We start from the raw sequence: 26,924 nt of genomic DNA, 5'->3' as shown, positions 1-26,924 counted from the left end.
CTGTCTGATTAAATGTTTTCTCCACTTTTTTAGACTTTTAATACTTCTTGATGCTACTATGTGAGTTGTTGGTGATTTTGTACAGAGAACTTTGTGGTATGGATGAGATGATGCATGTAACCTTGTGATTAGTTATCCAAAGGTATAGTAATTAGCTAGCTGCTGGGCAAAGTTAGTTAGGGTCCATGTAGACTTGAGATGCTGCATGTAGCCTTGTAAATGTTTTTTCGCCCACTAGTTAATCATGGAGCTGCTGAAGGGACTGGCTTCTGGTTCTGGGTTTCAGACTTGAGCAGCTCGTCACTCAGCTGGGGTAGTGATAGTTGAAGTTTATTTTCTATGATGTGCTTGAGTTTATTACATATGACACTTGTGACTTGCTGTGCTTGAGTATTGGCCTTGTGCCTTTTATTTTATATATATGTAATAATATAATTTCATATATGTAACACTAGATGGCTTCTTGGGAAGAGCTTGCTAGAAATTTTTTGTTGGAAGAGGAAGAAGAAGATGAGGATCTATTCTTTATTCTTCTCCCTACTGTAATGCCCTTTCTTGATGAAGACAAAACACCTGAGCATACCTCTTCTCTTCCTGGTGCTAAAAAGGTTAAAAAGATTCTCGAAGGACACGAGAATTGGTGCAAGGAAGAATATAGGATGGAGGCCGAAATATTTAGAGCTATAGCAAACTTTCTCAGGGCCGAGAACTTGCTGCGTGACACACGTGGTATGAAGATTGAGGAGCAACTTGGTCTTTTTATGTTCATGCTCTCTCATAATGCAAGCATAGAGAGGCTAAAGAAGGAGTTTCAACATAGTGGTGAGACAGTGCATAGGAAAATATATGATGTCTTCAATATCATTCCAACATTAACCCAAAAATTCATCAGACTTCTGAATCCAAGCCACACACACATGAAGATTACATGTGACCCTAGATTTATGCCATTCTTTTAGGTCGGTTAATACATACAGTACACTTTCCTTAATACCATTCCTAAATACAATCCAAATTTTTAGTAAATTTTCTTACCTGCAGAACTGCATCGGCGCTATCGATGGTACACATGTCCCAATCACAATTGGACAAGACAAGGCCAGTCCCTATAGAAATAGGAAGGGGACACTATCGCAGAATGTTATGTTTGCCTGTGACTTCGACTTGAAGTTCACTTTCATCTCATCTGGTTGGGAAGGATCCACATCTGATGCAGGAGTGTTGCGGTCTGCTCTTGGCAAGGGATTTACTGTGCCAGCAGGCAAATTCTATCTTGTAGACGGTGGATATGCAAACACACCATCATTCATTGCTCCCTACCGAGGAGTTAAGTATCATCTCAGTGAGTTCAGGAGACGTGGCCAGAGGGGAAATGCATATGCCAACTACAAGGAATTGTTCAATCATCGGCATGCGATTCTTCGAAATCACATTGAGAGGGCCTTTGGGGTTCTCAAAAAGCGGTTTCCAATTCTGAAAGTGGGGACACATTACCCAATTGAATCTCAAGTTATGATTCTAGCAGCTGCTGCTGTGTTTCACAACATCATTAGAGGGTTGAATGAGAGTGAAGAGTGGCTAGACATCCTACCTGATAATATCAACCCATCAAATTATGTCGACATGCCAAAGGGAGACACTAACTACCCAAGTGGGATGGAATCAAACCATGGAAATACCCTACGAGACCAGATAGCCCATCAGATGTGGGCTGCCTACAATGTGTAGGATAGTAGTGTTTGGAATGTAATTTATGAGTTATGAGTTATGTATTTCTATAATACATTATGTGATGCAACATTCTATAATAAATTCTCCAATATATTCTATAATATGTTATGAGTTATGTATTTCTATGTGATGCAATATTCTGTAATAAATTCTCCAATACATTCTATAATATTTTATGAGTTATGTATTTCTGTAATTATTTCTTGTAGCAATGTCGAAGGCAAGGGCTACATGGAACTCTAGATATGAGAAAGGGCTTGTTGACATTATGAGGGACCATGTGAACATCCCCTTGTTCAGGGGTCAGAATGGATGGAGTGGAGAGGGTTGGAGAAGTATCTCAGAGAAGTTTACCCAAATGTATCCTTTAGCATGCTTCACAAAGCAGCAGCTACAAGAGAAGGAAAAGGAGCTAAAGGGCAGCTGGAAGGCGATACATGTAGCGTTAAAGGATAGTGGTGTTGGTTGGAATGACTCATTGGCCATGGTCATTGTGGAATCGGAAAAATGGAAGAAACTGATCAATGTAAGATTTTTTCACTGAACCAAAAAATTGTTGCCATATTCTGGTTGCAAGTACTAACTATGCTGTTGTCTTGGTATTAAATAGGATAATGGAAAAATGGGTAGGTTCTAGAAGAAGCCGTTTCCTTTATATGAAGACTGTACGTCATTGTATGCTGGTATGTTATTTGAAACTTCTCTCTAAGGTTATATCAGCATTTGCATAACTAGTATATCAGAAACAACCAACTCATTTCCTTGAACCAAATCATCACTTTACTATCCTGAGTGTGCTACTGCTAGAACTACTTTTGATAATCTGTATATGCGACTGCAGCAAAATGAATAGAATTGCTACTGTCGTACTAGGAGCTGCAGCTGGCTAGGCTTTTTACAGTAATGCTTCAATCAGAGAGTGTTCAAGCAACACTTACAGTAATATTTGTCTTTTTTATTAAAAAACATAGATTGTGCTTTTTAGTGTATTCTAGTCCTAAAGGATTTGAAGAAAATGTATCTCTTCATTAATATCCACCCCTTATTACAAAACCCTATCTTAACTATTTTTTCTTATTAATCATGAGGAGGGCTTTCTCTCTTTCCATCATTCTTCATCTCACGTTGAGCTCTTCACAATGTCTATTTCCGTCAATCCTTGATCTCACGTTTACTGTGCATTGAGCTATTCGCAATGTCTATTCCCATCGGTCCTTTATTTCCCGTTTACTGTACATTGAGCTATTCACAATGTATACATGGGGTTGGAGCAAAGAATTATGATGCCTTGCAGTAAACCTAGTGAAATATGAAAGTATACCATTTAGTGGTTAAAGTGTAACAACACTTCTTAAAAAAAAGAGTAATGTCAATTGTCAATTTAGTAGACTATTCCTGCATCACAAAAGAAAAAGGTAACAAGATTACTGGCAAGTCAAAACATGAAGTTTGAGAGGGTAGAATTGTTAAGGATATCAATCTATAAACTCTGGATGAGGACCATACAAGAAGTTACTAGGAAATGAAGTGAAATGAAAAATAATTACGGACATATACTGTGATTTCTCATGGCAGGAGCAAGTTATCTTATTTCAAGAATGATAACCAATTGAAAAATTATCAAGATAGAATAGGAACAGGTTCATACCTGCAGTGACCACACATTGATAGTTTTATCATAAGAAGAGCTAAACAAGAATCCACCTGCAGTGAAATAAAGAATGAAAATAGGCAGTTCTTGAGCCAGCATTACAAAACCCTGTGAACAAAAGAAACCAACTAACAAAATAGCAAATGTTTTAAATATAGACATTAACAGTGTTGGATTTTTACCTCCAACGGCTAATCCTGTTACACAATCACGGTGGGCAAGCAGTGTTGATGATTTAAACACTCCAGCAGACTGTGGGCCATCAATTCCTGACAAATCAATTCCCCTATTGTTTAAGAAACCATTATTACTTCCATGATCCTGATTCAAACTGTTGTCATCAGCTCCTCGAGACAGTTGTGTTTTATCATCTGAGTCAATAGCACCAGAGTCAGCGAACATCAGCGATAACTCCCCAAGGAGTAAACATCTAAAACTCCTATTTTTTTGCATAGGAAGTGTTGCTACAGGAGATCTAAACTTCACATCAACTGAGCACTTGCAGCCTGCTCCTCTTGTTCCTATTGCTGCTCTAACTGCTCCGGCTACTATGGCTGCTCCAGCTGCTCCAGTTGCTCCTGTTGCAGTGCCTGATAGCACAAGTCCAGGTGCTACTTTTGATGGGCTAGACGTCTCAAGTGCACGCAATGAAGCTCAGTCTGCACCTTCCAATCAAGATTCTGTGCAAGGAACGAGTGGTGGGAGAAAGCGTAAGCAAAGTCACATTGGTGCTGCTATTGATGATTTTGTGCAGTTTAAGAAGATGCAAACAAGTAAAACAATGGAAGCACTCAATGAAAAGAAGAAACAAGACGAAGCATTTTTAGTCGACAAGTGTCTCGATGAAGTTGATGCAATGGAACTTACTGATGTGGAGAAGGCGTATGCTATGAATATCTTCAAATCTGAGATTAACAGGGAGGTATTCATGAAAATGAAAAACAAAAATGTTTGTTTGATTTGGCTCAAACAGCAGATTAGGTAATGCTTGGCTGCCACTGGATTAGTTTACTTTGGTATGACTTAGCTGCTAATGCTTTTCCTTGTGCTTACTTGCAGTGCTATCTGTGGAGGCAATGTTGGTGGAGGCAATATTGGCAGAGACAATGTTTGAATTGAGAAGATATCAGGTATATTATTTGAATTTGCCCTTCTATCTGGAAATTGATATGGCTCCAATGTGAAGTATTGGCAGAGTCATGAATTGGCAGCTATGAGATGTGTAAAGTTTTCAGAGTGATAGTACTGCTAACTGTGATAGTACTGTCATAGTCTGTAGATCAAGTTTTCAGAGATGTTTAAAGTTTTCGGAGTGATAGCCTGTAGATCAAGTTTCCAATGCATCTACTGTTTAACTCTGATAGTATTGCTAACTATAACTAGTTCATATCCGTTTCTGTGATTAATTCAGTACATATCTTTTCCTGTTTATATTTAAATGACTTTCAGTTAACTGAGTTATCATCTACTGTTTGACTGTGTTAGCATGTACTGATTTTTAGATATTGATTACTTTCAGTGAATAAGATTTTTAGATGATAATGCAGTCAACTTACAGTTTGATATTGACTACAATTGTTGACACTAATCTATGACCATCCTCAAATTAATTGATGTTTCCTGCTGTTGTTTTATTTTAATATATAATACTCTAAGGATTCGTTTGGTAAAACTGCCCACACAATTGAAGCCAACTTAGTCCGCAACTTAGAATTTCTTTTATGTCATTAAACTTAGGTAATTGTAAGCATCTAGGTCAGTGTGTCATCGCAGGGCTGACTCAAGGCACTTTCAATAATCCTTTATTTCTTAAGCCTGTCATTACTTGCATCAGCAAAGCAGTGCTATACATGGAGTAATTAAAGCATTTACTGTATGTTGAGTCGTCATGCTTAATGAGCCAATAATAATGTGACATGCGGACATGGCATGAAATTCAACCAAACACTAGCGGGTATATATACTTTTCAACTATACTATACTTCGGAAAAGGTACAAATGATTTGTAATATCAATCTTGCTTAGTTCGTACTATCATACGCAGGTGGCTAATTACTGATGAAATAATTTCTACTACTTCTGGTAGTACATCCAATTTTTGTCTGCAATTGCCGAGACGAAGATCAGTGACAAACTGGCAATGGTATTGCCCATCTCCATTGTTAGCTCACATTATTATCAGGTTCAGCCTAGTGAACTGCACAAAAACCAGCCCCTGGTGGAAGACAAGTTAGCTTGCAGCTAAGAATTATGAGCTCCTTGAGAGCAGGCATGGCCATAGCTTCTGTAGTCTCACTCTCGCTCTCCTCCTCCGAGTCCAACTCCTCCCATTCGCACAAGCCATCCAGACGAAGAAATGTCAGATTAGGAAATGTTACTACTGATCTAGCAGTGACATCTATACCTCCACCCATTGCCAGGGAGGAGGGTGACTGGAACTCAGGCCCAACACTCCTGATAGTAGGTGCGTTGTTAATGGCCAGAGTCTCCAAACTAGGGAGCTGACACAGACCGTCAGGGAATTGGGTGCAACAACAAAGTTTGTCCATCCTTAAAATCCTCAGGCTCTTAAAGCCACATGTAGCTGGAACCATCAGCCAATTTGGTACCCATGCAAGCACTTTTGGTCTTTTGCTAGAGCCAGCAGAGCCACCTTGGGCAAAGCTGGTAATCTTAGCACGGACCACATTGAGCTCCAAACCAAAAGGCAAGTAGCCAAGTACCAGGAGATTGCATATGCCATTACAATATGCGTGGAAGATTAACTTCTTCATGCAGGGTTTTTGGTGTGGACAATATTTGCTATGGCATGCCACATGTTTACCCTTGGTTCAAGTTGATGTATCCTAACGGCACTAGATTAGTTTACTTTAGGTATGTCTCTAAGCTACTAATGTTTTTCCTTGTTTATCTGCAGGGTTTTTGGTGTGGAAGCAAATGCATGATTTGAGAAGAAAAATGTTTTTACTAGCTGCAGTGCCTATGTGAGAAGCTTATGCAAAGGAGTTCTTTTTTTTTTCTCTCGGACACTACTTATGAAAGGAGTTGAACCATAATTTATGTATTTGTATAGAGACTTATTTGACTTGGCTTTCACCAGATTTCAGATGATAGTTAGACATGATTTTAGATTTGAAATATATATGTATTTGTATAGAGACTTATTCTGGAGATTTTCATGGTTCTGTGGTTCTAACATTGATCTGTGGTGAATTTCTTATATTATTTATCTTTTTCTGTTTTTTCTTGATTTTTATGATTTTTTGAGATATTGTTTTCAATTCTTCAGTGGTGACAAAGAAACCAATCAGCATCAGCTGAACTCTCGCTCTCGTGAATCCTCAGTCCTCATAGTGGGATGCCAAATAGTATCACGGGAAAACTCCCCCCGCATGGATATCTCCCCAGGATTGTGGCGGGAATCAGTTGTCCAAAAAAATCATCACGCATGGCTCTTTTCTCGGGGTTAGTTCACCGGTGCTGCCAAAGTAGGCCTTAGGGGACGGGGATGGTATGAATTCTACCCCCACGGGGGATTAGACGGGGCTGAAGTTATCCCCGTCGGAGATCACGGGGGCGGGGATGGTATGTAGGCCCCCGTCCCAGCTCCCCGCGGGGACCCGATTCCAAAGTCTCATATACTGGCAATGCCCAATACCTGTGATATATAAGCAATGTTGCAACCCTAGCTCCTGTCGAAACGATAACGTAAACGCGAAACGAAAGTTACATTTCATAGTCCCGTTATATCACTTAGGGTTTTAAACCAATTTTTATTAAGTGAAAATGCTATAGAACATATATGTGCTACTTAAATAAAGTTTGAAGTGCAAACTTTATAGATGACGATGAAATACCTGCGGCCCATGGAGATCCCCACGGGGACTAATTCCCCGCGGGGATGGGGATGGGGAGAAAGTCTCCCTTGTGGCACTTGATGGGGATGGGGATGGGGAATTTTCTTCCCCACGGGGACAGGGATGGGGAGGCACTCCCCGATGGGGAATTCTCCGTTGACATCTGGAGCGACGGTCATGGAAATCAAGAGACCAACGTTTGGAGGGCTATTTTTGTGAAGTCAATGTTTAGAGTCCTAAATTTGTGAAGCACGTTGTTTGGAGTCCTAAATATGCAATTTTCTCAACACAAAGCCATAAAAAGATGAACTAGGAGTAATATAACAAATAAATAACAAGCAAATAAAATAAAAAGTGCTATAAAGCCATCGAGTCTTCTCGTAACAAAAAGGTCACAAAGTCGAAAAATATGGTCCCCCACCCCCCACAAGTTCAAACGGCCGCGTCGTCCCACGCAACAGCGTCCAGCACATACCGGAGACCCCGGCCTCCCAATTAAACGAAGCCGCCGCCCCCCCGCCCCAGCCGTAATTACGGAAACCGCTCCTTTGCCTAATTGCCTCTGCATCAATTCACAAAAAAAAAAATTTGCCTCTGCATCAGAGATACCCGTCCACATTTTTAATTATCCACCAAGGACTGCGACGCAAGTTTCTCCCATGTTCGCGTGAATCCCCAGCAACCTTTCACCCCAACAAGGCTTTTGCCTTCCCTTCCCTTCCCTTCCGGCCTTCCCCCTCCCCCGCTCTTCGCTTAAACCCTGCGGCTGCGGCGAAAGCGAAACAATTCAAAATCCGCTCCTCGAATCCGTCCGCCCCCACCCGGAATCCTCTCTTCGGCCACCTCGCCCGCCGCTCCCCCCCTCGGAACCTTCTCTGGACTTACGCGTCCGGCCCGCCCGCACCTCTCTCGCCCGCCCCGAGCTCGCCGCGGCGGACGTCATGGCGGCGGAGAAGCTGCGGGATCTTAGCCAGCCAATTGACGTACGGCTGCTCGACGCCACCGTCTCAGCGTTCTATGACACCGGCTCCAGAGAGGAGGTAACCGCGACCCCTGAACCCATTCTATGCTGCTGCTGTCATTGCTCCCGTGGGTTGGGGGCGTCTGGCCTTCGGCGGCCGATCGCTCGCCGCGGGCAGGCTAAGTTTTTGGGTGGTGAATGGTGGTTGGCTCCGTTGGGACAGGGATGCTTGCTTTTTTTTTGGGCCGTGTGGCCATGTCCGATTGTGATCGCGCCGCAGCGGAAGGGGGCAGTCTGCGCTGATCAGGCTGATGGGTTTGTCAGTGTGATTCTGAAATGATGATTGTCTTGCTTTGTTGCAGTGAAGTCTAGAAAATACTCCTGTTTCTCGGATTCTATCAATTAGTGATGCCCGATATTTTTGTTAAAAGTCAATGAAACAAGTATGTGATCCTGTGCAACTTATATTTCTAACACTTTAATTGCATAACTGTAAAATTTGGGCCACCAACAATAGTACAAAACAACATTTGTATCCAAAGTTTGAACTATAGATGAATAATCAATGTTCCATATAAAAACATGGAGAAGTAAATAATCTGAAAATATAGCCCAATACAACATTCTAATACAATTATGCAGCCTACAGAAGCTTATAGGCTCCAGTTCTGTACGGGTGCAGACTGTTGAAACACCAATCAACTGTCTGTATTCAGCACAGTGGAAAAAAACGTATGAGCTTTTGACTTTTTTTCATCATCAGCTAAAGCTAATCCTATTTTTGCGTAATACACCAGCAACAACTATGTTAACTAATTTCAAACAACTTATTGTGTTCTGCAAAGTGCAAACATCACTTTGGTTGACAGGATAGCTGCAGCAGATGCGCTATGAAATGTGTTCTACATTTGTTAATTATTGGCTCCTGGCCCTTTTGGTATAAAAGTTTAATTCAGGCTGAAGCAATTCTTTTTTTTATGCAGTTGTTGCATGATGCTTGCATTATTGCATCACAGTGTCTGGATCTAATTGTACTGTTAGGCGAAACATTTTGTTTTGCATGCTTTGCAAATGGGAAAGCAATAAAAGATGAACCATAGGAATACTTATCATTGTGCATTATTATAATTCATGTTACTGTCAATATACAACGTGCTTGTAATACTTATGTGCCGCTGCTGTGTTTCAGAGGCATGCGGCAGATCAAATCTTGCGTGAGCTGCAGAATAATCCAGATATGTGGCTACAAGTGGTTCACATTCTGCAGAACTCCCAAAATTTGAATACCAAGTTCTTTGCTCTCCAAGTAAGTTTTGATTCAAGATGTTTTTTCTGTTGATACAATAATATTAAATAACTAAGACTGGACAGGAACATGCTGGCAAATGGCAATACTGAAATTACTGTAAGGTGTGGATAGTATTACAGATCAACTAATCTAGAATAGGATTTTCTGTAGTGATTTAAGTGGATAGCAACCATGCCACTAATTTAATACTCCCTCCATACTAAAAAATAAAGTCGTTTTGGACAGCGACACGGTCTCCAAAGCATAACTTTGACTACTTATTTTTATAAAGATATTTATCAAAAAGTGATATATGTAAATTTTTGTGAAAGTATTTTTCAAGACAAATCTATACATATGGTTTTCACATTTCCAAACTCAACAACTTAAAAGTTATTCATGATTTATATTCCCAATGTTTGACCCAAGCCTTGTCCAAAACGACTTCATTTTTTAGTATGGAGGGAGTACTGAGCATGCACTTTTGAGGGATCAGGGGTGTGTGATGACAGGTCAACCCATTACGTTGCTCAAACCAAACCACTTGGTTAGTTTGGAGCTAAGATTGGATGGTCCATTCCTCAAACCAAACTGTCATAGTGCTGGCTCACCGGTGGGAAATTAGGAATAAACTGGGAGGAGAATAGCAGCAAGGGGGGAAATTGGGGAGGGGAGAACTGGAGAAGTGTTGCAGCCCTAGGGCTGGCCGTGCCTAGTAGGAAAAAGGGAGCGAGGGTGACAGCAGCAGTTTTGTGGGTGCTGGAGATAGGTGACATGGAGGCAGCAGCTGCTAGTATGCTGAGGAGGATGGAGAGCTGATTCTGGAACTTTGCCCTTAATCATTTCCTTCTTGATTCAACCTGTTACATGGGACCTCTATAAATAGAGGAGACTTGAGTTGACTCACAAGTAAATGTAGATTGTATTCGGATAGGACTCTAGTTTCCTTAGTTTCTAGACTAGTATATATGTAACCCCTAAGGTCTCGTATGTTGTAATATACACAACTGTATCTATTATCATCGTGAATATCTAGTTATCTACTATCATACAAACATTATGCATGCTCAGACTTTTGAGTTGTGTGTAGACAGTGTCAGAGCTTATGATTTATTCTATTTTTTCTTAGTGTGAAGATTGCATGGCAACTTAAACCTTTTTACTGCAATATTTATCTTGGCTTAGGAAGAGACAGCGAAATAGACTGGACTTAAATAAGTGTTCACATGAAAGACCAAGAACAATCTAGCTACAGTAACAGAGGAGACCAAGTAATACCCCGGTTTGCAGGTTTAATCCCTATGCCTTTATACTTTTTTATTAAATCTAAAACCACAGAAGTACAGCATAAGGTATTGATTTATCACAAGTTGAAATGAACATTGATCGTGATGTGTATTTAAGCACATGAGATGTGTACTTTGATGGTAGATTTACTCATCTACACCAACATCAAGACAACCTTTGTTCCAAAGCAAGTTGGATTAGGCTAGATTCGAAGTCATGAAACTCAACAAGAGGTGCACAGGCCAACAAAGATATTAGTTTGAAAAAAAATGGTTTTGGTACAGTACAAGACTAAAAGTTGCTGGTTTTCATTGTCTTGCCAAGCCTATCATAACCCTCCTCCTTTGAATGACCTTGAAGCAATGCATAAATATGTCTATAACCTTGTGTTAGCTGTGCAGTAGATTATCTATAATTTTTGTCATCAATAAAAAAAACAAGACCCCCCTGTGGCTCCCCAGGGCATTGCTATTAAGGTAGAAGACCTCAACCTTGTGGTCTGAGAAGATCCCGTAGAAGACCTCTCAACCTTGTGGCCGAGAAGATCCCTGAACCGCAGCTTTGCCAACGAGGGGATTTCTTAACCAGCTTAAATTCGCTCCCACGGGGAGTTGAACCCCGGACGGAGGTGCTACTTAAGCACTTGCAACCACTAGGCTACAAGCTTTTTCACAATTTCTATCATCATGAATTATGTTCAATAGAGATATTTCTAATAATATATACACAAAAGGTTTGTTTTCTATGAACCATTTATGGCTGATTCTAATCCTATACTTTTAGGTACTTGAAAATGTTATCAAATATAAATGGAACGCTTTGCCAGTGGAACAACGTGACGGTATGAAGAATTATATATCTGATGTCATTGTTCAGGTAATGATCAATATATATGGCCTTTACCTTGATGAACCTGATGCTGTTTTTTGTGTTCTGTAAAGCTGACTCTCTGAATAACCCCCCTGCCCCCTTTTTTTCTTTTTGCTTTCTACTAGCTCTCAAGCAATGAGGTTTCCTTTCGACAAGAGAGACTTTATGTCAATAAGCTCAACATTATTCTGGTGCAGGTAGGCTAAACTGTTTTGATTGTATTCTAGAGCAGACTTTTCTTTGTCTATGTATTCATAATTTGTTGTACGAATCATTATGGTCTATGCTACTGTGGTAAATATGGATTTTGATTTTTCGCAGTACTGTACACCTCTGTTTCTTATGTTGCCTATTTCTGTTATTTCTGTTGTAATAGGTTTTAAAGCATGAGTGGCCTGCCAGGTGGACAACCTTCATCCCTGACCTTATTGCAGCAGCAAGGAGTAGTGAAACAATATGCGAGAATTGTATGGAAATACTGAAGGCAAGTTGCTTGCTCAATATGCCTGTTACCTATTTGTTTTACCATATTTGGACTGGTTGTCTGACTGAGCCACAAATATGCAGCTGTTAAGTGAAGAAATTTTTGATTTCTCAAGAGGGGAAATGACGCAACAAAAGATCAAAGAGCTGAAGAGTTCACTAAATAGGTCTATATTTGAATCTCCTTTTTTTTTCCTAGCTTTCCTAGTCGATAGGTTGCTCATCTGTTTAATGCATTGCATATTGTTTTGGTGGCATATTTCATCTTGCCTATATGGATGTGACTTGAACTTTATCTCTGAGTCTTAAAACAATGCTTTATATATAAAAACATTTATTTATCTTTGAGTACTGATATTAAAGGCTTTGTTGTTGTTGTTGTGAGTACTGATATACTGTTGTATGCTTTTGAACAGTGAATTTCGTCTTATTCATGAGCTCTGCTTATATGTCCTGTCTGTGTCACAAAGATCTGAACTTGTTCGTGCTACATTGGCCACACTTCATGCTTTCCTGTCATGGATCCCCATCGGTTTCATATTTGAATCACCTCTGGTGTGTAGTCGTCTTATATATAACTTGAATGCTCTAATGAACAATTGGATCTGCTCCAACTAAAACCTTTTCATTTAACCTTTTAGCTGGAGACACTTTTGAAGTTTTTCCCTATTGCTGCTTACCGGAATCTTACACTTCAATGCCTAACAGAGGTAAAAAAAAAATGCCAATTATTGTCAGTTCTAATGCGTTATTCGGTTATTCCAGTATAGCCACTAGTTAACACACTTTATTTGAATTTGATAATTATGGAGATTTATCTCTGAGGATTGAATCAGGACTCATAAGGTCGATGTCTGTACTGATCTTTTAAGCTATTGCAGGTTGCTGCTCTTCATTTCGGTGATTTCTATGACATGCAATATGTCAAGATGTATGCAGTCTTTATGGTGCAGCTGCAGGTATATTTCATAGTGTCAAGAACTATGATTCACTTTCCTCTAGCTTGCTTTGTGGCCTCTTTTTTACTCTTTGTTTTCCTTGATGAGCAGGCTATTCTTCCTTGTGGAACAATTTCAGATGGCTATGCCAATGGTTCTAATGAAGAACAGGTATACTCTACCCTTTCCCCTTGATTCTATATTTTCTGGAATTTGCAGATTTTCAAATCTCCTATATGAAGTTTCAGAGTTGATAAGCTTGTATTCCGTTTTGAGTAATCAAATTCAAAATGGAATTTCACGTGGTTTCTTATGTTTAATTTGAATTTAGAAAATCATATTGTTATTCAACCTACAACATGTGTAATTTAAGTGACCTTGAGTTTGAGAATTGAAATTTGATGTGGATACTAGCAAAACTGCCTGCAATGGCACTACAAATTAAAGTACATTCATATATATAGTTAACCTTGGTTCCATGATTCTTTATTTCTTTTAAAGAAGATTAGGATGATTTGAAACTCACTTCTGTTCAGGGACATGGTGGGTCGATAACGCAAAATGTAAGGTGGAGTGGTGATGATGGCAGGCACATTAATACACCATCACCTCCAACGCCATTGTTTTAAGTAGTAGAGGCAGAGATTTCAATGTTGGACATTTTTTTTAAAAAAAAATATGAATTTAATAATTTTGGTAGAATTGAAATTTGATAGTGAAGCCATTTCATTTTATTAATCAGATTACCAACTTTTCTGGTATAGCTGTCTAGTAACAAGATGTCAAGATCACAACCATATATTTAATTGGGATGTTCTAATGGAACTATTTGCCAACAGTGCTAACCTAATGAAAATTTCGATAAGCCTTAAAAGATTATGACAGTCCAATCCTGCATAATGAGCATGCTGCTCCCATATGATGCACTAAGACATACTTATTTCTCTGAGCAGGCATTTATCCAAAATCTTGCACTTCTTTTGACATCCTTCTTCAAGGTAATGATCACTGCATTCTGAATCAAGCAAAGCTGTCCAGTAGGATACTTTTATTATTATAAAATTCATGGGCTGCCGGACCCAACATATATGCAGTTGATGTTATGCTTTTTATGAGGAAAAGTTGGGGTAATATTGACTTGTAGAATGTAGGCTAGTTTCAGGTCTAATTTTGGACCAAGAAAATAAAATTGCTAATTCTTACTGTATTACACACCATACCAGTCTCAAATGATATTACTCTAATTTTAATGTGATAAATGTAGAATCACATGCGCATACTGGAAACAACTCCTGAAAATAGAGCTGCATTGCTTTTGGGCCTTGACTACCTCATTGAAATTTCATTTGTTGATGACACAGAGATGTTTAAGGTATGAAGCTAGGCTGAATTCTGGAACACATAGAGTATTGTGTAAGGTCATCTTATATTATTGGTTGTTTGATAAACAGGTCTGCTTGGATTACTGGAATCTGTTTATTCTAGAATTATTTGAAACATACAGCCAAGTGGAGCGATTGATGGAACTTCAGGTTTTTTTTTTTAATTTTAATTAACACTGCTTATATTATCTATGTTAGAAATGCCTATTGTCGGTGTTTCGTACAAGCACTGGCAAGTAAATTTATAGTGATGCGCGTTAGGCTCGGATGGTGCGCTAAAGGACACAAGATTTATACTGGTTCGGGCTGAATGTCCCTACGTTCAGTTTGTTGCTGCTCGTGTTATTAGCACTGAAAATGGTTCATAGTGGGGGTACAAACGATCGAGAGAGGGATTGGTCCCAAGTTTCTGATGGAAGGGTCGAAAGGAGGCTAAGAGCTTGGTAGTAGCTTGACTGTGTGTGTTGTGTATTGTGCCGTCAAAAGTCCGTCCTCCTATTGGAGGAAGCGCATTCCCTTTTATAGATGAAGGGGACGGCTTTACAAGTGTGAGGGCTAGGATGCGTACTGTATCTAGCCTTGTGGCTCACGTCTACCCAGCCTGGTTTTCCATTCTGATGGGTGCGTAAGGATGATAAGCGCCTACAATACTGTCGATGTCTCTGTAGAATGTCAGGATGGTTACAGAGCACTGCCCCTCGCAGGGTATGGACTGTAGTACAGTGGCTTTGACTTATGAGCCTTGCCCAGTCTTGCTCCGCACGCCTTCTGGTTCCTATGAATTTTTGTCGGAGGGACGCGGGGTTGGGGTCCGGAGTAGCGATGTGGGCAAGGTCTTCTGATCGGAGAGGGCGTCCGGAGGCTGAAGCGTGTGCTTCGATCCGGTGAACCCGAGGGGGCGGGAAGCGGGCGCCGCTCCCTTGGGACCATAACGTGGTGACGGCATATCCGTCATTTGTGGAGATCGCAAATCCTTTTCTGGAACGTAGTGGTTGTCGTATATCTTCGTCGGGTTCCGTGTCCCAGAGCTGAAGGCGGCGACTACAACTCTACAGGGCGAAGAGCACACACCTGCAATACTTTTCAGGTCTGCTACGCCCGGAAGGGTCTAAAGCACCCGTCCCGTCGTTCCCTGGCAGTACCTTTCCTACCGGGGCACAGGGTATGGTCCTTGAAGCCGTGGTTGACCCGAACGTCTTGTCTTGCCCTGTACCCATCATCATGAGGGAACGGGGAGAAGTTGTCAGGCAAGATGAAACCAGTCTTTAGACATCGAGCGGGGCGAGGTTTGTCCTCGGTCGTTGGGCGAGGCGGAGACCAGTCCTTATCCCTTGGGCGAGACCGAGCCCGCCCCTCGGGGGTCGGGCGAGGCGGAGTCTATCCCTCAGCCCTCGGGTGAGGCGGAGCTGGCCCAAAGGCGTCGGGCGAGGAGGAGACTAGCCCTCAGCCCTCGGGCGAGGCGGAGCTGGTCCAAAAGTGTCGGGCGAGGCGGAGACTAGCCCTTAGCCCTCGGGCGAGGCGGAGCTGTCCCAAAGGCGTCGGGCGAGGCTGAGACTAGCCCTTAGCCCTCGGGCGAGGCGAGGCTGGCCCAAAGGCGTCGGGCGAGGCGGAGACTAGCCCTTAGCCCTCGGGCGAGGCGGAGCTGTCCCAAAGGCGTCGGGCGAGGCTGAGACTAGCCCTTAGCCCTCGGGCGAGGCGGAGCTGTCCCAAAGGCGTCGGGCGAGGCTGAGACTAGCCCTTAGCCCTCGGGCGAGGCGAGGCTGGCCCGTCGGGCGAGGCGGAGACTAGCCCTTAGCCCTCGGGCGAGGCGGGGCTGGCCCAAAGGCGTCGGGCGAGGCGGAACCAAACTCTCGTCATTCGGGCAAGGAACGTAGCGGCACCCTTGTCCGTCCAGAAGTTTTTAACGTTCGATGGTTATTGGTTCCACCTTCTGGGGTACCCCGGTATTAGGTCCCCGACACCTATTTTTTCGTCTTGCTTTGGGATGTGTGTAGATCTTGATAGTATGATTTAGTCATTTTTTCCGTTTCAGCAGCATTTAGTGAGAGATGCCAGAACCAAAATTTCAAATTTCCCATGCTCTGTTTCTGGCTTTCACTCAGTGGCGGATATAAGGCTAGGGCCAGTATGGCCATGGCCCTAGGCGTGAGAAAAAACACTAGAGTAATCCCTATTTGTTTTTTCTAGCTAAATCTGTATACTAGCATTACTTTTGTCCATTAGCATGTGATCTGGTGTTGGTGGTTCATAATATTGGCCCTAGTCGCGAAAGTTCCGCAGCTCCGCCACTGCTTTCACTTGCTTTGGTTGTAGTTGTTATGCCAGATTTTAATGTTTTTGCCATTTATAAAGGACATGTTACACTAACATGGCAGTGCTACGCTAATATACATTTAGTTTGGGGCCATCTTCGACATCATGACATGTATGCGATTACTAATGCAGCATCTTTCCCATATGAAACATACTTTTCAGAATATAAGTTTCAGCTTACCAAATAGAAACAATTGATGTACAGAACTGGAAGAGAAATAACTTGTCTGTCCTTTGTCACATGAAATGTATCTAGAACTCAATTTGCTCGGTAGAAATAAGGGTGACATGAAAGATTCAATAAAGCACACCTGATTTCATACATTGTGGAATGGCTACTCCCAAGCAAGTAATTATACAGAGAAGCAAATGAAGCACAGCTTCCGTCTCAAACTGCAAGTCGTTTTAGTTTTGTCCTAAGTTAAACTTGTCTAACTTTGACGAAGTTTATAGAAAAGTATTATAGCATCTACAATATCAAATAAATGTACTATCCAATTATATTTTCATGGTGTGTCTAAAGAATCTTGTTTGATGTTGTAGATATTTGTGCATTTTTCTATAAACTTGGTCAAAGCTAGAGAAGTTCAACTTAGTACAAAGCTAAAACGACTTAAAATTTGGAACGTGGGCAGTAACTTTTAATGTAAGGTGGTATATTATTGGAGGTGTATGTGGTGTTGTAAAGGTTATTACCCGTTTCATTCTTCTAATATAATGACAGCTCTCCTGCGTGTTCGAGAAAAAAAGAAAAAAATGTGGTATATTATTGTCTCTTCAGAGCCACTTACACACATGCCTAACTAGTGGTAAAATTGTTTAATTTAATAACTTGGGTGTGCAAATTGAGATGTTAGTAGTGCAGAGGTTCAGAAACATTTGGTTGCAATCTGAAGTAAACTGAACTTTCTCAGGGCTGATCTTTTGTAAATGATATATTTTTCGTTTTCTTTAAATGGTTCTTTTGGTGACCTCTTGCATAGCTCTTCATTCTTGTTAAAAATTCTGTATACTTCATTCCTAATCATTTACCACATGCGCAAACTTCAGACTCAGCGGATTCCTGGAACTGATGATGGTACGCTCATAGCTGTTCAACAGAGGAGGCAACTTTATGCAGGATCACTTTCGAAGTTAAGAACGTTAATGATCTGTCGGATGGCAAAGCCAGAGGAGGTTTTGATTGTTGAAGATGAGAATGGGAATATTGTACGAGAAACATTGAAAGATAATGATGTCCTTGTTCAGTACAAGGTTAGTAAAAGGATTAGCTGGCAATTCGTGCAGGATATCATAGGCATCTTTCATTAACTTTCTATTGTTATTGTTTGCTGTTCTATTTTAGATCATGAGGGAAACACTAATATACTTGTCACATCTTGATCACGAAGATACAGAACAGCAGGTATATCTTACTGCGTTACTGTGGAATTTTTTAACATTTTGGTCCATGAATTCTAAATCAACTTTGTCAGAATGGTTATTAACTTGGCTAGTTATGCTATTTCTGTTTGACACCAGGTTAGGTTTATGGTAAATGTACACACTACATGAACTAGAGAAATGACTGGTTGCATAAGCAATGAGTACTATCTGAGTTGGGACATAAGCTCATGTTCATAGGATAGTTTTTTTTTTCTTTGATTTCGGGGAGTTACATAGGAATCTAAAAATCAAGTCCAATTTCGTTTTCTCTCTTGGTCATTTATGATTCAGACAACATATCCTGTGCCCAGTACAGATACTACCACCTTCAACTTTCCTGTGTTTTCACCTGGATCTCAAGCCTATCCTTTGTGTGTTTTTTAATATAATATTCTGGTGTTTTTCATCCTGCCCAAGTGGAACTTTGGAAGTAGAAAAAGGCTTAGCATTATGCTTCTAGAGTTGTTGGTTATTATTTGGTGATGTGGAAGCCCTATTTTATCTTCCTAAGTATTATAACAAAGTATGGTAGCTTCCGAGATATGTCACTTTCTGTGTATAACTGGCACAAGATTACCTTCTTCGTTTGTGTAATTTACAATGAAGCATCTTCAAAATTTCAGATGTTGAGGAAATTAAGCAAGCAATTAAATGGTGAAGACTGGAGCTGGAATAACTTAAATACTCTATGCTGGGCAATTGGATCCATTTCTGGTTCTATGGTGGAGGAACAGGTTCATTGACTTAAATAATTATTTGTAGACGTGCATTAATATTTGTCAATGAAACAAAGATCCACATCTGTTCGATTGTTCCATTGTTTTAGTTTCCTCTGATTGGCTGATATGCTCCAATACGGTAACAACCCCAAACTTAAACGGTAAAATGCCACCAACCCAATGATTATAATCCCTTTTCCAACAGTTGAGAAACACTACAGTTTGGTGGCAATTGCACTCTGGACAATCCATGCATAATGCACCTTTCTAACATTCTGGATCTGTCATTTTTCTCTTTTGTATACTGCTCTGTTATTCGTAGTGTAATGTAGTGTTTGAAAGGAAAACAACCCTCAACAGTTCTCCCAGGAACTCACACACAAGAACACACATGTGCACAGTAGGTTTAGTGGCTGGAAATTGACCTAGCTTCTTTTCTGATTTCTGGATCACATATACAGCTGTGTGCTACTTCTAAAAGCATCTCCAAGAGCCTTTCTAAATCCCATTCTCTAAATCATCATTTGAAGAGCCATTTGCATAAAAATCGTTTTCTATATCTTTTCACTCTCCAACAGTTTTTCTATATCTAATGCCCACTCTAGAGAGCCATTCTCGTCTTCTATTTTTGGCTAGCGAAAAACCCGGAATAGAAGGGCTATATTTGGATGACCATTTAGAGAAGCTATTGGAGGATAATTTTTCACCAAAATTTCTATTCCTAACATTTAAGAAGGATATGGAGAGTCTCTTAGAGATGCTGAGAAAAATCTTCTAGTCAAAGCAGCCATTACTAACATAATCAGCCTATTATTTTCTTGAACTACTAGCTAAAATCATGCTATCACTAATGACTCAGAATCTAGACTCTAGGCTGAACCTGGACACAAATGCACACAAGTTTTGTTGCTGACAGAGTTTCATCTGTTCAAAACCTTTAAGTAAGTCCCTATTAAATCTGCTGCAGGAAAACCGGTTTTTGGTTTTGGTTATTCGTGATTTGTTGAATCTTTGTGAGATTACGAAAGGGAAAGATAACAAAGCTGTGATAGCAAGTAATATTATGTAAGTATCGCTTCCATTTTATATTATCATGCTTTTATTTATTATGGTAAGATTTAGAATGATCTGTATGCTGCTATTCTTTTTCCCATAATTAGGTATGTTGTGGGGCAATACCCAAGGTTTCTAAGGGCGCACTGGAAGTTTTTAAAAACAGTGGTCAACAAATTATTTGAGTTCATGCACGAGATGCATCCTGGAGTTCAGGTTACATATTTCTGTTTCTTTTATTTGTTGAAGAAAAATGCATTTAGTTTCTGTTCAATTGGTTCTGCAGCTTTTAATTTGAAAATTATAGTCCTCATATTTAGCTAGTAAGTCCGATAGTCTTTTATCGTATTCTGCTGTGTATCTGGCAGCAAGGTTTTTCTTAATTTGTCTTATTGTTACATATATCTGGCACTGTTATATATTCTTAAACTTTTTGCCCTGTGAAGAACACAAAAGTAATATAGAACCTAATCCATGTTTTGTTTGTAGGATATGGCATGCGACACTTTCCTGAAAATTGTTCAGAAGTGCAAGCGCAAGTTTGTGACACTCCAGGTTAGTTTGGTATTGTTAGATTACCTATTGTGCAGATTACAGTAGAATGTGTCTAGGAATCTAGCTTTGAATTGCTCTCTTAAAATCTTGCTTAGCTGAGCTGAAGTATTCAGAACTGAATATATATTTTCGGGTGTTGTGACTTGGTATCGTTCAATTAAAAGGTAGTTTTAAAGGCATCTCTATCATGTGTCGTGACTAAACTCAATGTATATTTTAGGCTGTCCCAACGCTAAAAATTAGAATAGTATGGAACACATGGGCATGTGCTGATGTGTATCTCTCGGTGATGTGTGGCTGTTACCATTTATTCAACATTTGTTCATGGTTGTACAGGTGGGTGAGAATGAACCATTTGTTTCTGTGCTGTTGTCCAACCTTCCTACCACAATAGCAGATCTTGAGCCTCATCAGATCCATTCGTTCTATGAATCGGTATGCTGTTGAAATTAGCTATTTGGCAGTCTGTCAATGAAGGATATATCTTATGTTTTCATTATCTTTCTTCAGGTTGGTCAGATGATTCAAGCTGAATCTGACAATACTAAGAGGGAGGAGTATCTCAAGAGATTGATGAGCCTACCTAATCAGGTTCCACACTCGTAGATTTTGTCATCCAATTTTTCTATGACTTTAACCTAGTATTTTAGTTGTTAAATCATTACTCTAATCTTGCAGAAATGGGTTGAAATAATTGGGGAGGCTGGCCGAAGCACTGATATTTTGAAAAACCAAGATGTCATCAGATCTGTTCTGAACATCTTACAGGTAATAAATTAAGTTTCGAAGTGGCCAAGGGGAGGCTATATTTGTTCTCATGCTTCTATGATTCTATTGCTTATCTACTTTCGTGAAAGGCAACTGCCTAATTGGTGGCATCATGTCACTTGCATAGTGGATGGTACCTGATACTGTGACACTTCCTCATTAGATTTGATGTTCAAATGTTGGATTTTTTTTTCTTTGTTAGAAGCATACTCTAGTGCCATATTGGGCTCACCTTAGACACTTTTTTCCTTTTCTTTTAGATAATTGTACCAACCACTTTATTAGAAGCATGCCCTAGTATCATTTTAAATTGCCCAGGCAACTTTCAAATTAGTGCCACTTTTTTCTCCAATTTTATTTCTTTTTCTGGTTCTTATCAAATATAGTTTTTGGTGCTTGCAGACGAACACAGGTGTTGCATGCTCACTTGGACCTTATTTTTTCCCACAAATTTCAGTAATCTTCCTGGACATGTTGACAGTGTATAGGTATTTTCACTTGCAGTTTACCAAAGTTTTTTTTATCCTTTTATTTTCTTAAATTTAAATTGCTCCACACATGCTTGTAGTCCATTCAGTGAGTCCCCCCCAATTTGGTTTCTCTGATGCTGCAGATTTGCTGACAGTATTGCTTTCTTCATATTATTGCATTGCTCGTTTGATGGAAGTTTTGTATGTATCACCTGCTAATGTGCTACGGAGTCAATGTTTCAGCAGCTAATATACTTCCTTGCCTGTTACATATCAGAATGTACAGTGAACTGGTGTCAAGCACTATTTCTGAAGGAGGGCCTTTTGCTTCAAAGACATCATTTGTAAAACTTCTGAGGTATGAATAATTATTCCCTGCAGATATTAATATTGTGTTTTTTGTTAAGTGGTTTGTAATAAACAGATCAGTAAAGAGGGAGACATTAAAATTGATTGAGACTTTTCTGGACAAAGCCGAAGATTTACCACACTTGGGGAAACAGTTTGTTCCCCCAATGATGGATCCTGTTCTAGGTGATTACGCTAGAAACGTGCCTGATGCAAGAGAATCTGAAGTTTTGTCATTATTCGCGACAATTATAAACAAGTAAGCCTGCCATTATTTTCTTCATTCATTTTGTTTCGTGATTTGCTTGTTAAATATAGATGTGCATGAACTGGTCTTTTATGGACCTTTTTTTGGTAACAAATAGAGTTTGTTTATCCTATTCTAACTTGCTTGGGACTAAAGGCTTTGTTGTTGGCAAATGGAGTTTGTTAGTAATTTGTCGTTTTCTGCATAGGTACAAAGGTGAGATGCTTGAGGAAGTTCCTCGCATTTTTGAGGCTGTTTTTCAGTGTACTCTGGAGGTATAGATAATGTAATTTCAATCTGATTTTTTTTTTTTGCTGATAAAATATAATTCTCATTTATAGTTGAATTATTTTCTTATGATTCATATCAGATGATCACCAAAAACTTTGAAGACTATCCTGAGCATCGCCTTAAATTTTTCTCCTTGCTTCGTGCCATTGGTACACATTGTTTCCAAGCTTTTATTCAGCTCTCTAGTCAGGTACAAGTGAATTTGGTATTTCATATTTCAGATGTCCTGTAAACTACAATGCCATCATCATATATGCTTATTGTTAAGCTCAAAGCGAAAACATGCTTGTTCTGCTTGCAGATTACTGGTTTACTAACCTGATTATTTATCTGTCTGCTTCAGCAACTAAAGCTTGTTATGGATTCCATAAGTTGGGCATTTCGACATACAGAGAGAAATATTGCTGAGACCGGTCTAAGCCTGTTATTGGAAATTTTGAAGAACTTCGAGGTGCAATTTATGCTCTATCCTTGGTTAGTACTCTGGTTACACTTAAGGTAACCTGAGTGATGCTGTCCTTGCAGGCTTCAGGGTTCCAAAATCAGTTCTACAAGACATACTTCTTAAATATTGAGCAGGAGATATTTGCAGTGCTCACAGACACATTCCACAAACCTGGTTTCAAGCTTCATGTTTTTGTGCTTCAACATTTGTTCTATGTGGTAAATATATATACATATATGTTTATCTGTTGTTCTATCCTCTGATGATTGTGTGTGTGTGTGTGTATTTGATTACTATGTTTGCTGGCATATTAGGTTGATGGTCTAACGGAGCCTCTCTGGGATGCCTCAGCAGTTCCTTCTCAATTCACAAATAATGCAATGTTTGTTCGAGACTACACTATTAAACTTCTCAGCTCATCCTTTCCTAACATGACGCCTGTAGAGGTATTTTTATCCCTTGTGTACATCTATTCTTAGTTCAATCAGCAGGAAATTTGACATCTATGTTTTCTACAGGTAGCAAAGTTTGTTGATGGACTTTTTAGTTCAAAAACTGATCCTCCCAATTTTAAGAATCATATAAGGGATTTTCTTGTTCAATCTAAGGAGTTCTCTGCCCAGGTAATGTCACAAAAGTGCCTGCATCACTTTGAATAAATTTATTTCATTTGGCCTTGCTGAAATAAAAAATAGATCTTTGCCATATAATGAAACTGTTTGTATCTACACCAAGATATTAATCAATGAACTGCACAGCCTCCTTGCCCATATCGAAGCATTGCATTAGAGCTAGGAAACCCTAGCCCACATCAATCTGACAATAGCACAATATCAGAAGGATGTCTTTGATTTCAGTTCTTTCCTTTATAATCTAGTTTTTAATGAGTGATATTATTGAGTGAGGTGTTTGTAAATTATATTCTCTGCTGATTTTCTTGTTGTCATCTGGTGCCAGGATAACAAGGATCTATATGCTGAAGAGGCTGCTGCTCAGAGGGAAAAGGAACGCCAACGTATGCTTTCCATTCCAGGGCTCATCGCCCCGAATGAATTGCAGGATGAGATGGTGGATTCATAGCGCTGCCTTCATATGACATTCAATGTCTTTCTTTACTTCTGGAGCCCTCGTGTTGAAGGGCCAATTGTTTTGCTAGGGTGATGAAAGAAGTGCTCCGCTTAGTTTTAACATTCTTCATAGTTACACTACTGGTTCAGGGGTTTCTGAAGTAGATAGTTGAAGGATTTAGTTGTCTGAGCTGTTTCAGACTGCCAGTGGTATAGGGGGGGCGGGGGTAGTAGCTCTTGTGTTCAATGTATCTAGCTTGGAGTGTTGCTTGTGCTGCACTATTTTGCAGTATGATGAAGCCTGGATGGCACCACATGCCAAGCGTGGCTTCCTTTTCTTTTCTTATATAATAGAATGATTTCCTTTTACTGTAGTGTCTTGGTAATCATGGTGAAATCATTCTACATTATGTAAGTTTATTACTGTGAGAACTGTTTTCTTGTTCCATTGCGTAGTTTCATTTTGTTGTCAGTTTGTTGCTTGCTGCAGTTCCTGGTACAATGTTTTGGTTCTCGATGTGAATCAGCTGGTCATTTTTGCATACTCCATAAAATGTAGTGCAACTGTTTTTACCTTGAATGAGGATAAATGTTGACAGGTTTTCTGGAGTTCAAGGTATATTCATCGGGATTTTTTTATTTGCTGTGGTTTTGGTTCACCGGGGTACGTTTTCTACCTGTTTGCCTCATTCAGAACTTAGCATAAAAACAGGTATATCTTTCAGAGGTTTTTTCTTTGAAAAGGAGATATTACTCTGCTTTTAAGAAAGCATATAAGTTTGATACAAAAGCTGGGGATACCAGCGAGAGCTAGAATTTGGACAGACATCAAAGCAAAAGGACAATGCGACTGGCTAATAGTAATATGATTAACCGTATCAGTATCACTACCGCTCAACAACAACCGTAGGAGTACTTGACGTGGGATTAAAGTTGCCCATCCATCGTAGCAGCGTCTCCATCATTTGCTTGACCTCTTAATTCCAATCACATTAGCAGTGGCTTCCAATTCCACAGTAAAGATATACCAGAGAAGATTACTTCAGCAGGTCATTTAGGAAATGACATTCCAATAGCCATCTTGTCCTTGTCCCCCGTTCTCCATATATATAATCATATTGACCATGTAAAAAATGAACAAAGCTAATTGTTGTGAAATTCTTTTTCGGTAGTCCTATCAGGACATCTGTTCAGATGTGACGGACCCGCCTCGCTTGCGCACCCCTGCACCTCACGCCTTGCGCCCCTGCACCTCGCGCCTTACACCCCTGCACCTCGCGACTTGCGCTTTCCTAAAAAAATCGTGCCTCCCATGGACCCACCCCGCGCCTCCCCGCCTCGCACCGTGTGCCACTGCACCTCGCGCCTCGCACGGTCGCACCAGACCCGCCTCGCGTGCCACTGCACCTCGTGCCTCGCACGGTCGCACCAGACCCGCCTCACGCCTTGTGCCACGCACCCTGTCCGTGCCTCGCGCCGTCCACACCTTGCGCCTCGCGCCTCAACGGAAGCAAGTAGATGAGCACATGTTGCAACCGTATGTTTTATGCATTTTAGATGTATATTGCATATGTTTCATCTAGATGTTGCAAAAGTAGATCTGGTGTTGCATATGTTGCAACGACTATACACATATGTTGCAAGTGTATGTTTTAAATGTTTCAACTGTTTCATACATATGTTGAAAGCGTCTATTCAAAATGTTTCATCTGTTTCAGGCGTATGTTGCAAAATGTGTTTATCTGGATGTTGTAGTTACTATACACATATGTTGCAAACGTATGTTTGTACATGTTTCACCAGTTTCAGACGTATGTTGCAGAAATACTTTCAGGTTGCAACATTAGCAGGCGTAGGAAGTAGCATGCAGATGCGGTCCCCACGTGCGTAGCGCTCCCCACCTGCATGCACATCAGCAAGCACGAGGCAAGCATCAGGCACGAGGTGGGCATTTGCAGGCACGAGGCATGCACAACTGCATGCGTAGACGCACTAGCATGCAGCATAACAGTTGCATGTGAAACGTGCAAGCGCAGAGTTGCATGCGTGGTAGGGTTTTTTTTTGGAAAAAAGGCGGGATAGGTGGGGCGGGCGGGACGGGCGCAGGCGTCCGGATGCGTCCTCGCGGGCAGACGTCCGAGCGCTAGTCATTCAGTTTTCCTTTAGTCCAGTTCTCCATGGACTCAGCGCAAGTAGGATAGCCAGTTCAGTTAAAGGCTTCACGCGCACAGCACCACACAAACCTAGAGATAGCACACCCAAAAAAAAATATGACTAACGCATTTTGCCCACTTAGGCAACACTCTTTGCCCTCTTTCCAACCCCTTTTCGACAGAGAAACAACTGTTTAGAGCTTATTGTGTGTAATCTGCCAAAAAATTGTAATTTTCAGGGGTTCTTTACACTTCCATATCCTCTTGTCATCAATGTGGACAATTCTCTACATAGTCTTACAGCCTGTTCGCTTGTTGGTTTCAGTCAGTCCAAATCAGTCAGCCAACAGTGTTTTTCTCTCACAATAAACCAGCATCAGCTAGTCTAAACCAGCCCAGAAACCAACCAGCGAACAGGCCGTTAGCATGCTGACAATTGAGAAAGAGGTGTTCAACGAAACAACACTTTTGACTCCCCGACCAATTCCTTTTAGCTATCACATGCTACTCTATGTAAATACCATAGGAAAATATTTACCTTTAGTACGTGGGAGCTTCATCTTCCAAATAAATTTATCTGTAAAGGGTGTATCTAGTTAATCAGATACATATACATAGATCG

At 40.4% G+C, this 26,924-nt stretch overlaps 1 protein-coding gene and 1 pseudogene across 2 annotated transcripts; both read left to right on the top strand.

The window, feature by feature from the left end:
- The first annotated feature begins 455 nt into the window (after positions 1-455).
- Positions 456-1,728, top strand: LOC136551337 (uncharacterized; annotated as a pseudogene).
- A 6,252-nt stretch (positions 1,729-7,980) lies between these two features.
- On the top strand, positions 7,981-24,631 carry LOC136549608 (protein EXPORTIN 1A-like). 2 transcript variants are annotated; one of them, XM_066540945.1, is made up of 32 exons: positions 7,981-8,279; positions 9,390-9,506; positions 11,559-11,651; positions 11,771-11,842; positions 12,022-12,129; positions 12,213-12,295; positions 12,545-12,683; positions 12,770-12,838; positions 13,010-13,087; positions 13,178-13,237; positions 14,020-14,064; positions 14,331-14,438; positions 14,518-14,598; positions 17,812-18,015; positions 18,107-18,166; positions 18,810-18,920; positions 19,873-19,970; positions 20,066-20,174; positions 20,448-20,513; positions 20,850-20,948; positions 21,024-21,104; positions 21,192-21,281; positions 21,684-21,769; positions 22,029-22,109; positions 22,176-22,358; positions 22,555-22,621; positions 22,717-22,827; positions 22,981-23,088; positions 23,163-23,300; positions 23,397-23,528; positions 23,601-23,705; positions 24,040-24,631. In XM_066540945.1, exons 1-32 carry the CDS (start codon positions 8,181-8,183, stop codon positions 24,160-24,162), a joined length of 3,204 nt encoding a protein of 1,067 aa, XP_066397042.1. In that variant the 5' UTR covers positions 7,981-8,180; the 3' UTR covers positions 24,163-24,631. The 2 variants fall into 2 exon arrangements, with proteins under 2 accessions (XP_066397042.1, XP_066397043.1); XM_066540946.1 differs by lacking the exon at positions 11,771-11,842.
- The last annotated feature ends 2,293 nt before the right edge of the window (positions 24,632-26,924 follow it).

This window comes from Miscanthus floridulus, chromosome 4 (genome assembly GCF_019320115.1).
Source record: "Miscanthus floridulus cultivar M001 chromosome 4, ASM1932011v1, whole genome shotgun sequence".
Taxonomy (NCBI): domain Eukaryota; kingdom Viridiplantae; phylum Streptophyta; class Magnoliopsida; order Poales; family Poaceae; genus Miscanthus; species Miscanthus floridulus.
This window is presented reverse-complemented; position numbering and strand designations above follow the sequence as displayed.

Bases quoted from the DNA above. Each gene is read 5' to 3' on its own strand.
- LOC136549608 (XM_066540945.1), top strand. From the start codon at position 8,181: ATGGCGGCGGAGAAGCTGCGGGATCTTAGCCAGCCAATTGACGTACGG. The intron at 14,439-14,517 runs GTATGAAGCTAG...TTTGATAAACAG, and splicing joins ATGACACAGAGATGTTTAAG to GTCTGCTTGGATTACTGGAA. The intron at 14,599-17,811 runs GTTTTTTTTTTT...CGCAAACTTCAG, and splicing joins AGCGATTGATGGAACTTCAG to ACTCAGCGGATTCCTGGAAC.